This window comes from Mirounga angustirostris, unplaced genomic scaffold (genome assembly GCF_029215605.1).
Source record: "Mirounga angustirostris isolate CCGP_5_RB_7025 unplaced genomic scaffold, mMirAng1.0.hap1 SCAF_2, whole genome shotgun sequence".
Classification (NCBI taxonomy): domain Eukaryota; kingdom Metazoa; phylum Chordata; class Mammalia; order Carnivora; family Phocidae; genus Mirounga; species Mirounga angustirostris.
In genome coordinates this window covers 21,856,322-21,870,911 of record NW_026991710.1, presented here as the reverse complement: position 1 = coordinate 21,870,911, position 14,590 = coordinate 21,856,322, and the positions used below count along the sequence as shown (strand labels likewise).

Sequence of the window (14,590 nt, the reverse complement as noted above, 5' to 3'; positions counted from 1 at the left end):
ACATTTGGTTTATAGTTCTATGACTTATTAATCCTTATTACAAGGATTTTTTTGGAACTGTCTCCCCTATTAGATACTGAGGAGTTCCTTTAGGGGAGCTACTGGTCACATTAGCCACTAGTCTCCATACTGCAGAGCTGATGATCGTGATGCTTGGTACATGACAGCCTATTAAATATTTGCTGAGTAAGATTCTAATATTGTCTCTTACCTGTAATTTTTTGAGAAAAACCATTCAAGACCTATAAACAGGAGATCAGTTAAGACTAAAACTTACATGTAGGTTTTCTTCTGCTTGCTTTCAAAAAATAGACATGGAAAATACAAATATGATTTTTAAAAATCACTGTTTTAGTTGGTAATTGAACAATACAAGAATAGCTACATTTGAAAGACAAAAAACACTAGGACCCCAGGAACTTAATGGGCAAAAGACATGAACAGACAATTCACTAAAATGAAAAATACATAACATGAAAAAACTTTCCAACCATACGAGACATTATTTACCAATTAAATTAGCAAAGTTTTAACCAAATGGTAATTCGGAAGTGACAGTGTGAAACACTCCAGTATTGGGGGTTATAAACATGGCTATATGAATAAGAAACCTTAAAAAGAGTTAGAGTCAAGGTATCTATGTAAAACTATGAGAGTGTACATATACATACATACACATAAATTACCTTTAGGCTTTCCTATATACTTCTCAAAATATATATTCTAAGGAATCAAAATGTTGATTGGACTTTATGTGGTATATATGACTTAGAAGTTGACATTACCACTTACTAGCTATGTGACCTTTGGCAAATTATTAATTTTCTGGGCTCAGTTTCCTCATCGGTAAAATGACTATTAAAGAACAAAACAAAACAAAACAAAACCCAAAAACACTACCTACCTTACACGGTGGGTGTAAAGATTATATGAGAGTATATATTCGAGTTTAGAACTGTGCCTAGTACAGAGTGCTCAATAAATGTTAAATCCTAGTATTTCACATATCAGAAATCAAAAACAGCCTAATGATTAATAATAAAAAATGATTAAAAAGATTATGGTAAATCCATACACTGGCATATTATAGTCACTAAAATGTTCATGAAGAGTTTTTATAATAATGTTGGAGAAATGCCTATATTAAGAGAACAGCATGATGTAAAATTGAATATATATATAGTATGTTTTCAAGTATGTAAAATATATATCAATATAGAGAAAATGATCTGGCAGAAAACAAACCAAAATATTAAAAATAATTATTGTGGGCACTCGAATTTAACCCGCTTGCTGTTGTTTTTCTTCTTTATACTTTTCTATCATGAATCGTTTTATACAATAAGGAGGGTATTACTTTTAAAATCAGAAAAACACCATAGTTTTATAAGATTAGTAAGGTAACAAACGGGTAATTTAAAAAACTTGAATTTATGCCCACCTCTTCACATGGAAATGAAGTCATACAGAAACTAATTGTGGCTTTCTCCAGCTCAGTTGTTCTCTGCTGAATTTACAAATACAGAGCACTGTACCAATGCCAAGTAAGTACTACAAGCAACAGAAAGCGGTAATAATCCCTTGGTTTGAATTTGTTTATACACAAGAACATGAAATTTAGCACAAACCATGCATTCCCTAAGACCGCCCGCACTGCACGTAGTAGGCCAGCCTCGTGCACCCCAGCCCCCACGTGCCAGCAGCCAGTAATTCTGGCCACCAAAATTCCCTTCTAACCCTCACCAGGCGGCAGGCCTTATGGGGGGGGGGGGGCCTCGAGCCCTTCCTCCTCTCACCCCACTCCCTGCCCTAGTGGCTTTTACCTTTTCTACCTATCAAACTACAAAGTTTTCATCCCTTGTGCAATTTTCAAAGGGAAGAACTCCTATCTGGTTTTAAGAAGGAGAAACAAGATAAAGGTATTTCCTTCACTCTGAAGACAGTTTCCAGTACGCTTCTCAATGCTTCATGCCCATCACCCGCGCCCCCCTTCCCAAACAGCTTCAGTGCCATTGTTCCTCAACTCTTGACCTTTCAGATTAGCTTACCTTCTGGTTAGACCAAAACTCTGTTTGTTTCAGCTAATCAATTTTTGCCTTTAAAGTACTCGTAATTATATAAATATCTGTGTATATAAGTATCATTCAAGACCTTAAAAGTTTTTAACAAAGAGAATAAACCACCACAACTTTCGAAGACTTCAGGAAACTGTTCAAATTCTTGATAAAAGTGTTTTTTTAGGATCACATCTCACATAAACTTCCTATCAATCAGCATTTTCATCGAAGCAGGACTGGGTCAGACATTATGTGTTTTAGCCATACTGCTGAAAACCCGTTCTAGCTAATATGTATCCATTGTTCATCCAAATGTCCATCCACACTGCATTAACCAGATCCTTCATGACTAAATTTTTAGAGGCAGTTTAGGCGAAAACTCCCAGATGTTAATGTACTTTGCCGCTCTGTGAGTCTTCACAGTAAAAGCTACCCTTAAATAACCTAGTGGTTTAACGAACCCCGAGCTTTACAAATTAATACAACACAATCTAAATGCACCATAAATTTATATTTGTTAATCTTGATATTAGAACATTTAAACATTTCAAACTACATAAAAATATGACAAACAATATAAAATGGAAAGAAATTTGTTGACAACTTCCAAAACATCACTATTTCTTATAGTGCAATTAAGCAACAAAACAGCTCACTTAGCTCTCCAGAAAACGTATAGTGTTTTTAGTGGAGTGTTATCAACAAAAGTCAACACAGTCCCACACAATAATGTCTCCAATTTATTATCTGTTCCACAGTACAAATTCTTCACAAACCATAACTTCTTTGCTGTTATTCAAAGTCTGTAAACAAGAGCCTGAATCCCCACGTCCCCGACCTCAGTTTAAGCTTGTGAATGTAAGTCCTTCAATCAAGTTTCAACTCTTCCACGTGCGTAAGCAATCAAGAGCCTTCTCTCCTTAAATTATTTATATTTTATCATACAGCCTGCAATGCAGTAAATCACAGTGAAAGCCCTGGGAAAAACAAAACAACATGATCTTTACAGCAGGACTTGAAACTTTATAATATTAAATGCATTTAAAGAAGCTTCCCATAATAAAAGCGTGGGTTTTCATTTCCAGAAATCAAGTCAATTAGAAACCCTAGGTTCTACTTAAAAACCCTTTTTGATCTAAAAGTGAAAACAGTCCCCTATCCATAGTCATTTTATAAACTCTATACAGTTTCACTTGCAGAGATTTTTTTTTTTCCAGTCTGGAAAACGGTAGTGCAATTAGTTTTACTTTAAGTCATTTAGTCCAGGATGTAAATTGCTCTGTGGAAAGATAAGAAGATGGTGTGGTAAACAAGAAATTTTTGCAAGCCCATGCTGGCTTACTAGTCCATTAAAGCTTGTAAGTCCATAGTGGCTTTCAACAAAATGTTGTATATACATCACTAATAACAAAGCAGAAATAAATAGGCAGAAATGACTGTAAACTGTCTCATCTCTTAATGATTTTTCAGTAATAACTGGCTTGACGAAATGATTAGTCATTTAAATAAGCAGACAGTAGACAGTTGTCCTTGGGACATTCCACTACGGCGCCCAGTCTGGGAAGCCCCACTGGAGTTACAGCCCTAAAATTAAAACAAAAAAGGGGGGGTGGAGGACAGGAGATAAAAGTTCAAAGATGCCACTTGAATAAATTCCATCATGTCAGCCAGTTCACTTAGATTTCTTCTTAAAAAGGCTTTTAATTTTTGATGGCTTTTTGCTTTTCTCTCCATTATGACAAAGATCGTGCGGGATGCTGCTTATCCTGGCAACATGTGGGGCTTCCTGAATGGGTTTACTGTCGTTGCTGGTGGAGGAACAGGACGTGTGGCGAGATTTAGGCACCGGGATGCCGCTAGAAAGCTGGTTCATGCTACAGGATTTCTCTAAGATGCCATTGTACACTTTGCTGGCAGGACTGAAGATCATACTCTTCGTTTCTGTCAGACCTACACAATCAGGAGAACCCCGAGAGATATCTGCAGTTATGGGTGAATCTCCTCGGGATGAATCCTCTAGAGAGAGCTCATCTCTTGATATTTTTCGAGGAGACAATGTTTGGTATATCTCAAGGCTTGAAGGAGGAGACTGTTTCCTTCCAATGGAAGAATTTAAGGAGTCACATTCGGAGGCCGTGTCTGGCACTTCCCTGGATGAGACAGAGACAAAGGTAAAATTTTAAATCAATATTTTCTAACACTACCAGCAAACATGCTCACTAATTTTAACTAAAACAACTTCTATTTTTTTAACCTATCAAAATGTAAAAGGGAGAAATACTAAAATTCTACACACATTCTGACAAAATTAGATTACTATTTTAAATAATATAACTTATCAAAACTCAATGTTTAATATTTAACATACACTATTAATAATGAAATCTTCCAATCTAAGAAACAAATCATGTTACATCTTTCTTCAATTGTCAGAGAAATGAAATGTTTAACGTTTACAGATTTTTTTTCATCTCAGCTACTTTGTTTTGTTTCAATACTGAGTAGTTTTCTTTCTAAATCACATAGTTGACATTACATATTTTTAAAAGATGAGCTTTAGTCACTGTCTCTCCCTTTATTTTTTAGTTATTAAATTGATGAAATTTAGCTTCCTCAGGAAGGAAGAAAGGAATATATTAAGCTCAAATGTAAGTTCTCCCAAGTTCAGAAACAGGAGAAGGAAGCTGAGATACAATTGGGTGTGGGGCGGGGGGGAGGCAAAAATCAGTGATGTCACGCTATTTTTTTAAGAAGCAGACAGTCAATAAATTCTCACAGGTTTATTCCTTTGTGATTTCCCCTTTTCTCCACAAGAAAGAGAGAAGAGATAAGGATAAGAAAAATAAAGCTCACAACCTCAAGGCCCACGAACAGTAGATGCTATCAGCCATTCCTGCAAACTATCCCTCAAATCCAACCCTTGTCACCCCCCACTGCTACCGTCCCTCTTGCTGAACTACCGCGATGTCACCTCAGTGATTGCAAGGGCTTCCTAACTGATCTCCCTGCTTCCCTTCTTGTTCCTCCCTCCAAGCTACTTCCCTACACAGATGCAATGGGGTTTTTAAAAACTTGGAGCATATCATTTCCTTGCTCAAAACTTTCCAATGCTTCCTCCCCTCATCAGGCTGAAATCCAAAGACCTTGCCGAAGTCCATGGAACCCAGTCGGATCAGGGCCACGGCTGTGGCTCCAGCCACAGGCCCCACCACTTTCCGCATCATTACACCACGGCCCCCTCTTTGCCCTCTTTGCCCCCCACCCCCACGCCAACCCTGTGACTCCCTCAGGGCTGTGCACTTACTCTTCCCTCTGCCTCCTACTGTCCTTCCCTCCATCTCTACAGGGCTTACTGCACGATCATTCAGGTCACTGCTCAACTGCTCTCTCTCCAGAGACGCTTCCCTTAGCACTCTGTCCGTAACAGTATTCTCTTTCTTTTTACCTGACTTTAGTTAGTATCCCAGAACATCCCACTACCTAAAACAATATTTTATATTAACTTCTTTTAGTCAGTTTCTCCAGAAGAAAGAAAACTTAATGAGGACAGGGAGTCTTACTAACTTCTGTATTCTCTGCACTGTGAATAGTGAGTGGTAAGTTCACGGTGGGTATTTAATAAATATGTGATGAATGAATGAATGAGTGAATGAACGGGAAGCAGACGAAAGAAAAGAAAAAGAGAAAAGATCTTGGATAATGTCTCACTTATTTTTGTATGTACCACACGGGATACAAATATTGTTCCCTCTACAAAAGAAATGATTAAGAAATAAAAAGTAGAGTCAAGATAAAAAGTAACTGGCAGAAGAAATAAGGTGGGAGAAGGAAGAGAGCTGAAGACAGAAGAGAAAGGCAAGGACACATATGATCATAATCCACCAGCTAGAACGAGGCCAGAACCTTGTCTCACTTGTCTTGGCAGCTCAAGTTATTAGCAAGTGCACAGAATACAGCGAGGAACTAAGTTCATATTTATAGAATAAACGAACTGAATGATCTCTCACCTTGGATGACCTGTGGTTACTATCATTATTCATGTAGTCATATTACTTCTGATATGTATTTCATGTTAATACCTCATTTTAGATCTATATCTTACTCAACGTATTTAATCATTCCTATGTACGTCACTCACACACGTATGTGCAGATTGTTTCTATTACACTATAAGCTCTCAGAAGGTACAAAATCCCCTGGGCAAATAAAGACTTAAATGATGATTTCATATGATACAGTTACATGTGCTGCATCATTTCTAAGTGCTTTTACAATATGATAACAGGGAGTGCTAACAGAGGACAAGAGGAAGTTCAGATAAGAAGAAATGACTCAGATATCAGTCACTGGTAGGGACTTTTCTGTTAGCTTCTTTTTGGAGTGGATATCCATTAATTACACAGCATATATCACTGTTCCCTGAAGCTGTTCAGCTTCCAGAGCCAGAAGCTGATTTAGTTAAAATTTTATAAATTTACTTTCTACTCTGCTATGCGGTTTGGCTGCTCAGTGTGTGAAATTCTAAGCTAGGTTAAAAATATTTCAAAAACTGGTCTCTAAAATCTAAATAATATGTGAAAAGAATAATGATCTAAGTCAGGAGAACTAGATCTTCCTGTCCTAGTCCTGCCATTAATCAGCCGCACAACCTTGGGCAAATCATTTAAATTAACCAGGTCTCAATTTCCCTGTCAAAGTAAGAGAATTTGATTAATCTCTAAAATTACTCCTCCTTTAACATCCTAATTCCAAAACAAATAATCTGTGAAGTGTTGCTTCTTCCACAGAACTAGTCAGATTGGAGTGTAGGTATAGTATAATCTCTGACTCTTAAATAAATATCCCATTTTTTTCCAGAACATATATTCTTTGGAATGTTAAAGTTAATTATGTGTACTATTTATGTTATTTTTCTATTTCTTTTTTTCTCACTGTGAGGTACAGGTGTATTCGTGTCAGTTTAATGCCTACGTAACAAGACTCAACTCAAGGTAAGATTTAAATGAGTGTATAATGTACATAAAGCATAGAACATAAAAGATCAGTAAATAGTAAATATTACTACTATTGCTATTTTGTAAGGATTCTAGTGGTTCATCATGTAAGAGACTAAAGAGGAGGAAAAGTTTTCTGAATCTAAATTCTCATATTTATGAGCTAGCTGTGAATTTCGGACACTCTTATTTGAAATGAAGACTAAACATTTCCACAAATGCAAAAATTCTATTGGACAGCAGAGCTCTTGAGTTTTCCTATTAACTTCCATAAGCCACACAAAATTAGTTCTGTCACTAAAGCTATCTTACAGGCGACTATAGTTATATTGCAAAGGTTATACAAAAAAGCTAATCAGAAAGTGCTGCCCAAGCAAAGCGGCATCCAATTCTCCAACTGGAACGAGGACACAAACCCTGGACTATCTCCTCGGGAATATGCTCTAATGATTTTGGCTATCTGTAAAATCTACTTTCACTAGTAGATAAAACAATTATGTATGAAAATTATTTGATGATGATGCCAACTAAAGAATCACACGATAGAGAAGAGCCACAAAATTTCACTGAGGGCATCAAGCCCCCTCCCTTTGGTTTTGTTTCTCATGGGAGGACAGGAAGACTTCAAGGCTGCACAGCTACGATGTGTAAGCAAAGTCAGAAACCGGCGTTGGTTTTCCTGTCACTCGAAACCCCACTGCTCCTAAAGAGGAATGTGGTTTGGAAGGAGAGATCCTTAGTTGCAATGGCTCTTACGGAACATGGTGGTCCTCAAGCTGGACTAGAACACGCTGCTGCTATACCCATCTTATACAAATTCCTACATTTTCTTACATCTTTGGCATTTGATATTTCCTGTTTGCTAGTAAGTACTAGCACATAACAGGAAAAAAAAATCACTAAGTGGCAACAAATATTGTAAAAACTCGGTCATATTTAATGTTTCTTTGTGTGTATTTAAGGTATGCTTTTGTATTTTACATATAAAACTATTCATAAGACAAATTTGTGTCCTGAGACTTGAGTCAGTTGCATGCAGTGGTCTCTAAACACTTATATGTCAAAATACCTCCACTGTGGTGGGCAGAATTCTAAGATGGTCCCCCAATTTCTAGCCTTGGTGTACACACATATATTCTCCCAGTTATTCCATCAAATACTAATAGAGATGCTGCTCTGAAGGCAGTCTGCAGATGTACTTAGGGCCCCAAACTAGTCTGTCTTAATATACAGAGATTATTATCCAAGTGAGCCTTTTAAGTTAGGTCCAGAGATTAGAGACGGGGCAAGTCAGAGATTCCAAGCAAAGACGGGACTTGACAGAAGGGACAGTTTCTGCTGTGGGCTTTGAAGATGGAGGCCCGGACAGCAAGGAATATTGTGCAGCCGCTAGGAACTGGGAGGGGCCCCCGGCTGACAGCCGGTGTGGAAACCGCGACCTCAGTGCTATAACCACAGGAGCTGAATTCTCTCGCAGCCAAATGGGCCTTGAAGTGGCCCTCAAGCTCCAGAGAAGAACAAAGCCTGGCAAACACCGCGATGTTAGCCTTGGGAGACCCTGTGCAGAACACCCGGCCACACCACACCTGGACTTTGGCACAGAGAACCGAGAGCTAACGAAGGCATGTCGCTTGAACCCATGCAGTTTGTGGCAACTCGTTGTGCAGCGAACGAAACCGAATCCAGCGGGTCGCCCCTCCCCACCCACGCCCACCTCCCGCCCAGCCAGCCCCGCAGGTACTGCAGTTGGTTCGCTGCCAATACCACTGTTTTTCAGCAGAGAAGTAAATGGCCTCTTCCTCCTCCTCGTTTCGATAAAGGACAGGACAACTTGACACGGAGAGGATATCGGGGTCAGGGGAAGGCAAGGAGTGCTGCGGGTGCTGCGGGTGCTGCGGGTGCTGCGGGTGCCGGGCGTGGGCCTGGAGCGGCGTGTGAGGAGGGAGCCGGGCACGCGGACACTGCGGCGAGGCCGGCGCGATGCTTCGGCGGGAGCGGCACAGGCTGCTGGTTCGGGCGAGCGGCCCCGCGGGCTTGGCCACGGCCCCTGGAACCAAGCAGAAACACACACGTGCTCGTGAGACCAGCGCTGCTCCTAGGCACCCAGGGACACACGCCAGGGACCTGCCGCTACGGACACGGCACCGTCCTCCAGCCCCTGGACTGCTTCCCAGGAAAGAGAACAAATACAGAATCAAGATGGAATAAAAATGAAAACAGGTCTAGAAAATAAACAGGAGAGAACATAAGCCCAGGAGGCTCTAACATCACATCTGACATTACTAACCACAAAGCCTTGAAAATTTGCCCAAGATGATAAATCCTTACATTTAAAAACCAATATAGCAGAGTTTTAAGGAACTGTAGCAAAACTTTTTGTGAATTTTGCCATTAAAAGAAGAAAACTATCACTAAAAAAAAATACGCTGAATTTTTCAACAGATGTCTCTTGAGACAATGTGACTTGTCTGAACTTGGAAGTTTTATTTTTTTCATGTTTCAAGTTTCAATTTAAATTCTAGTTAGTTAACATATAGTGTAATATTGGTTTCAGGAGTAGAATTTAGTGATTCATCACTGACAGACAACACCCAGTGCTCGTCACAAGTGCGCTCCTTCATACCCATCACCCACCTAGCCCATCCCTCCCCCCCACCTCCCTCCATCAGCCCTCGGTTTGTTCTCTATCATTAAGGGTCTCTTCTGGTTTGCCTGCCTCTAAGAAATTTTAAATCAAGTCATTGAAATAGTGTCTCCCAGCCGGTTAGGCAACGACCAGACCAAAACCTATTTCCTGAACACTGATTACTATGGAACTAACCAGAAGTCTTAGATCATCTTGTTTCTGCTACCAGTCTCAGTCTAGACCCATGCCGGTAGAAAACTTCGGCTGCCGCACCAGAACATCACGCTGGTGGCCTTCTCACACCCCAACACTCTGTAAACCCTCATTCCTACACCCTTCTATACAAATGTGTTCCTTCTGAAGCTCACACCATTAAGCAATGTGGGTCTACCATCTCTACTCCACTCATCACTTCCCAGTCATTCCCTTACCAATTGACCCAACCTATCATCAAACTTGAGCAATCTCATTTATAAATAAGACCTCCAACATCTTAACCAATCATGGTTCCCCCTCTTCTCAAGACATCTATGCCACCACTCACTCTCCAACTTTGTCTTGCTGTCATTCAGCATTGCTCCATTTTTGATATTACAAATCAAGACAGAAAACTGAGATTCTGACCACGTTTCTACCTTTCTAGTTCACACATTCTGCTCCTTCCACTTGTCTGTCCTATTCTCTACCCAAGTTCAAGCACCTAACTCTACTGATTAGCCCTTCTGTTGCCTTTATATTCAACTTCTACTTCCCAACAGCATTTAAAAATCAATGTTGCAACAATAAACCTAAAAAACCGATAAACAACAGCAGCAACAAAAAACCCTCCTCTGTCTTCAGATTGTTTTTCAACTGACATAACCTCTCTTCCCTTTTATGAAGAATTTTGTCTGTTACTTTCTCCACTACTTCACCTTAACTCATTCATCAAAGAAAGTGTAAAGTGCTCACATACAATTTCGCTGCAACTGTTCTCAACAAAGTCACAATCTACTTCCTTGTTGCTAAATTCAACAGATAGCTCAATCCTTCCCTGACTTTGGCCAGCACCTGACATTGATTATTACTTTGTCCATCCCTTGACTTCTTTAAGCACATTCACACACTGTGCTTTTATACAACAGAATAAAGAAAAATAATATAAGTGATCTCCTCAAACTAGGCAGGAAAGATTTGGTAAAACTTAATAGCCACTGATTTAAAAGAAAAATCATTCTTAGCAAAATAGGAATAAAATTAATTTCCTTAACTTAAAAGCAATCTACCAAAAACACAGAGCAAAAAACAAATAAATAAATAAAAATCACATTTCACGATGAAATATTGGGAGATTTCTCTTTAAAGTCAGAAATGGCAACCATTATTGCCTGCAATCACCACTTTTACTCAACATTTTACTGAAGGTCTTAGACTGGAAAAAAAGGGGGGGGGGGAGAAGGCATTAGGACTGAAAAGGAAAAAACAACTTATTATTATTGCACACACAAAAAAATCCAAAAGACTCCTGAGAGAATTCAGTATTTCTGTATGTGAGATCAGTTTAGCAGAGTCAACAGCAGTTCCCTTTACATCGGCAACAAGCAATTTGAAGTATAATTTTTTTAAGAGAGGTAATGTGTAACTACAAAAAAAAACAAAAACAAAAACCTACAGGGTATCCAGAAATTAATCTTTTTTAAAAAGATGTGCAAGAACAGTACAGAGAAAATTTAAAATTTTAAAGACATAAAAGCAGATCCTAATGAATGAAACATGAATAACAACTTTTCCCAAATATATCAATAAATTCAAAGAAATTCCAATAAAAGCTCAATGGAACGTCTCATGGAATTTCATAAGCTAATCCTAAAATTCATATTGGCCAAGAACAGCAATTCTGAATTTGAGTAATAAGGGAAGGTTTAGACCTATCAAACCTCAACACTTACTATAAAACTATAAATAGCAACTAAAGCAGAATGGAACCAGTGGAACAGAACAGAGAGCCTGGGCACACGTGTGCACCAATAGAGAGACGTGGGGTTACAAACCAGCAGGGGCAGAGCAGGAGTGAGACTGGGCAACTGTTTGTCCATACATCAGGAGATATATTTAGATTCCTATCTCACAGTATGAACGAAAATAACTTCCAGGTAGATTAAAAGACTAAGGGATTAAAGCAAATCTAAAACACTTTTAGGAGAGCAAACAACAATCTATCATCTTCTGAAAAAGACATAAAAAGCACAAATCAGTTTCATAAATTTGTCATTAGAAACATTTTTTTAAAAACCCAGATGATTAAAGAAGAAAGTAACACAGCAGAGTAAAAAAGAAAAGCCAAGGCCTGAAAGCTATCTGCATCAAATAACCAGAAAATATTAAAACCAACTCTCCCAGATCAGTAAGGAATCTTGGGAGAGATTCCATAGTAGGAATGAGCAACTCAGAGAGGAAGAAATCTGAATGACAAACACCAAAAAATGAACTGGAACATCTCAGTAGTCATCAAGGAAATAAAAATTTTAATCACCCTATGGTATCACATCACACCCATTCAAGTTACAAAACAAATAAATCAGATCATTTCAAGTATTGGTGAGGATATGGGCAGACAAGCACGCTTATAAACGGTGGGTATATAAATGAACAATCATTTGGAGAGCAACCTGGCAGTGACTAGGAACAGCCCTCCCAAGGACTAAAAGTGATCCATTTCCTAGGTGTCTACTCAGAGAAACACTCAAAGTTATGCACAAAGAGATAAAGGTAAGGCAAGGATGCTCACTGCAGTATTGTCTGTAAAGGCAGGAAAGTACAAAGAGCCTATCTCAGTAGAAAAATGGATTAATAAACAGTGGTTTATGATTATAATGAGTAAATAGATACACTGTGGTTAGCTCATATTAAACACAGTGAATTTAATGACGCTGTATATGAACATGGAAAATTTCTATAACATATTTGTGAGCAAAAAGAGTTGCAAAACATTGCCTAGAGTTTGATAACATTTATGTAAATTTTTAAATAACGATTATATCTATTGTTTATAGATATATCTGCAAGTAATAAAAGTACAACAGGCTTTAGAACGATACACAACTTCAGAAGAGTAAGAAGGCGAGGCCACGTGGTTTAGCTATATGTATAATAATTTATTTCAGAAAAAGTGATGAATAGATCAAAATGTTAAAATCCGTTTATCTTTGTAGTAGGTGAGCATTTAATTTTCAGCACTTTTAAGTACATATGAGCACTTTATAATAAGAAATTTTAAATAAACTGCTACCACATTCTCACTATGAATATTTAGCAGATACTACAAAAGTAACAGGAAAAAACTATCATCTCTTCTCCTACCCACAATGAGCTAAACTTTGATAATATTTTCCCTATCTTTTTCTTCACACATAATTAAACACAGATAATATTATTCCTTGTATAGTTTTACAATCTTTTACTTGGGTCTTAACATACCACAGGCATGTTTCCTCGCCACTATTTCACACTTACAAAATTTACACATACTCACGGTACAAATTTAAAACTTCTCAGAGGGTACATAATAAAGAGGCCTTCATCCTACTCTAGACTTTAGTCTGGCTGCCAGGAGTTCCTCATTTATCAGCTCTAGAAATTATGCTTTCGTAGCGAAGCCGAGTGGAGTATCACGGCTGTGCCACTGGGTGGAGGTGGAGCTCTCAAAGTGTAATCTTTGGCAAGAGTTTTTTTCAAAGATAATAAATTTGGTCACAGAACTACTAAATCATCATACTAAATTAAAATCAACTCATACTTTTTTCATATTTCAAATTTCTCTGTATATCACAATCACTAAAAACTTAAGATAATTATTCACATATATTTTGTCCCATCAAAAAGAACTTTTAAAAAAGGAAAAGAACTAGTTAACTTAGGGAATATATCTTCATGCATACGGACACTGAAAAATTATGGATTCTAAGGAGGAACTATGACTTTAAAAAGCTACAGTTTTCAAACAAAATCATATATTTATGAATCAGTGTTGCATTTGGCAAGCTTAAGAGCATACATTTCAAATAAACATAAGCTGACAATATTCAAAGAGCAGAGCTGGCCTAGATCTAGGTATAACTTTGCACCGTAACTACCTTGCAGCATAGGACAAGTGAGATGAGCAAGGATACACATTCCAGGATTCAATGCATTTATTATCTGTCCTGTCTTCTCTACTGTGTTAAGAGTTTAGTGCCTCCCCAACTGACTTGCCTTATCTCTCTGCCATTAAACCAGAGAGTTACAGCCACAGAAATAAACAAACGCATAGTCATTTACCATTTATTTGCAAATTTAGGGCTTTATTTCATAAAACTGTTCTAAAAATTAGAACCCTTTGTAAATCATAACATCAGGAAAAATGTAACATCAGGAAAAATGTAATGTAATGTAAAATGTAATCAGGATAAAAAAATTCAAACTGGAAAATGTTTATATATCATGACCGATTTGTCTTAAAACTGAAATTTCTATCTAAGTTTTCAACCAATCAATTATTACATTCTGCTTTCCATTCTTTGGAATCTTGTTCTATCTACAGTTTCAAAAAGGTCACAAAGATTGGGAAAGCGAATCAGCCAGGCAATAACAAGGATGAAAAGTTTTTCAAATGATTTCTAACTTTGAAAAAGTCCACATACTTATTAATAAATTCTAAAACCAGTTAACAAAATCTAAAATATTTAAATTTTACCTTCCTACCAAAACATATTCTTTACAATGTAAGACTTCAAGGAATTTTTATGTTTAATTTTTACATATTGTTTTTACATATTTTACATGTATGCTTATTTTATGTTTTATGTTTATAGCATAAACAAGGCAACATAAGAAAATTGTACATTTTAAAACCACCTTTGGGAGGAGCTCTACTTTCTAGCAACAACAACAAAAGG

At 37.7% G+C, this 14,590-nt stretch overlaps 1 protein-coding gene across 5 annotated transcripts in view; it reads right to left on the bottom strand.

Moving 5' to 3' along the window:
- Window positions 1–2,549: 2,549 nt before the first annotated feature.
- STIM2 (stromal interaction molecule 2) overlaps window positions 2,550–14,590 on the bottom strand; it is a 145,778-nt gene continuing 133,737 nt past the window's right edge. For all 5 annotated transcript variants that reach the window (XM_064584354.1, XM_054508975.2, XM_064584353.1 and 2 more), the window contains 2 exons: window positions 8,816–9,098; window positions 2,550–4,207 (listed from right to left, as the gene is read on the bottom strand). In XM_064584354.1, the coding sequence (XP_064440424.1) occupies window positions 3,730–4,207; window positions 8,816–9,098 (761 nt within the window). In that variant the 3' untranslated portion in view covers window positions 2,550–3,729. The remainder of the gene's footprint in view (window positions 4,208–8,815; window positions 9,099–14,590) is intronic.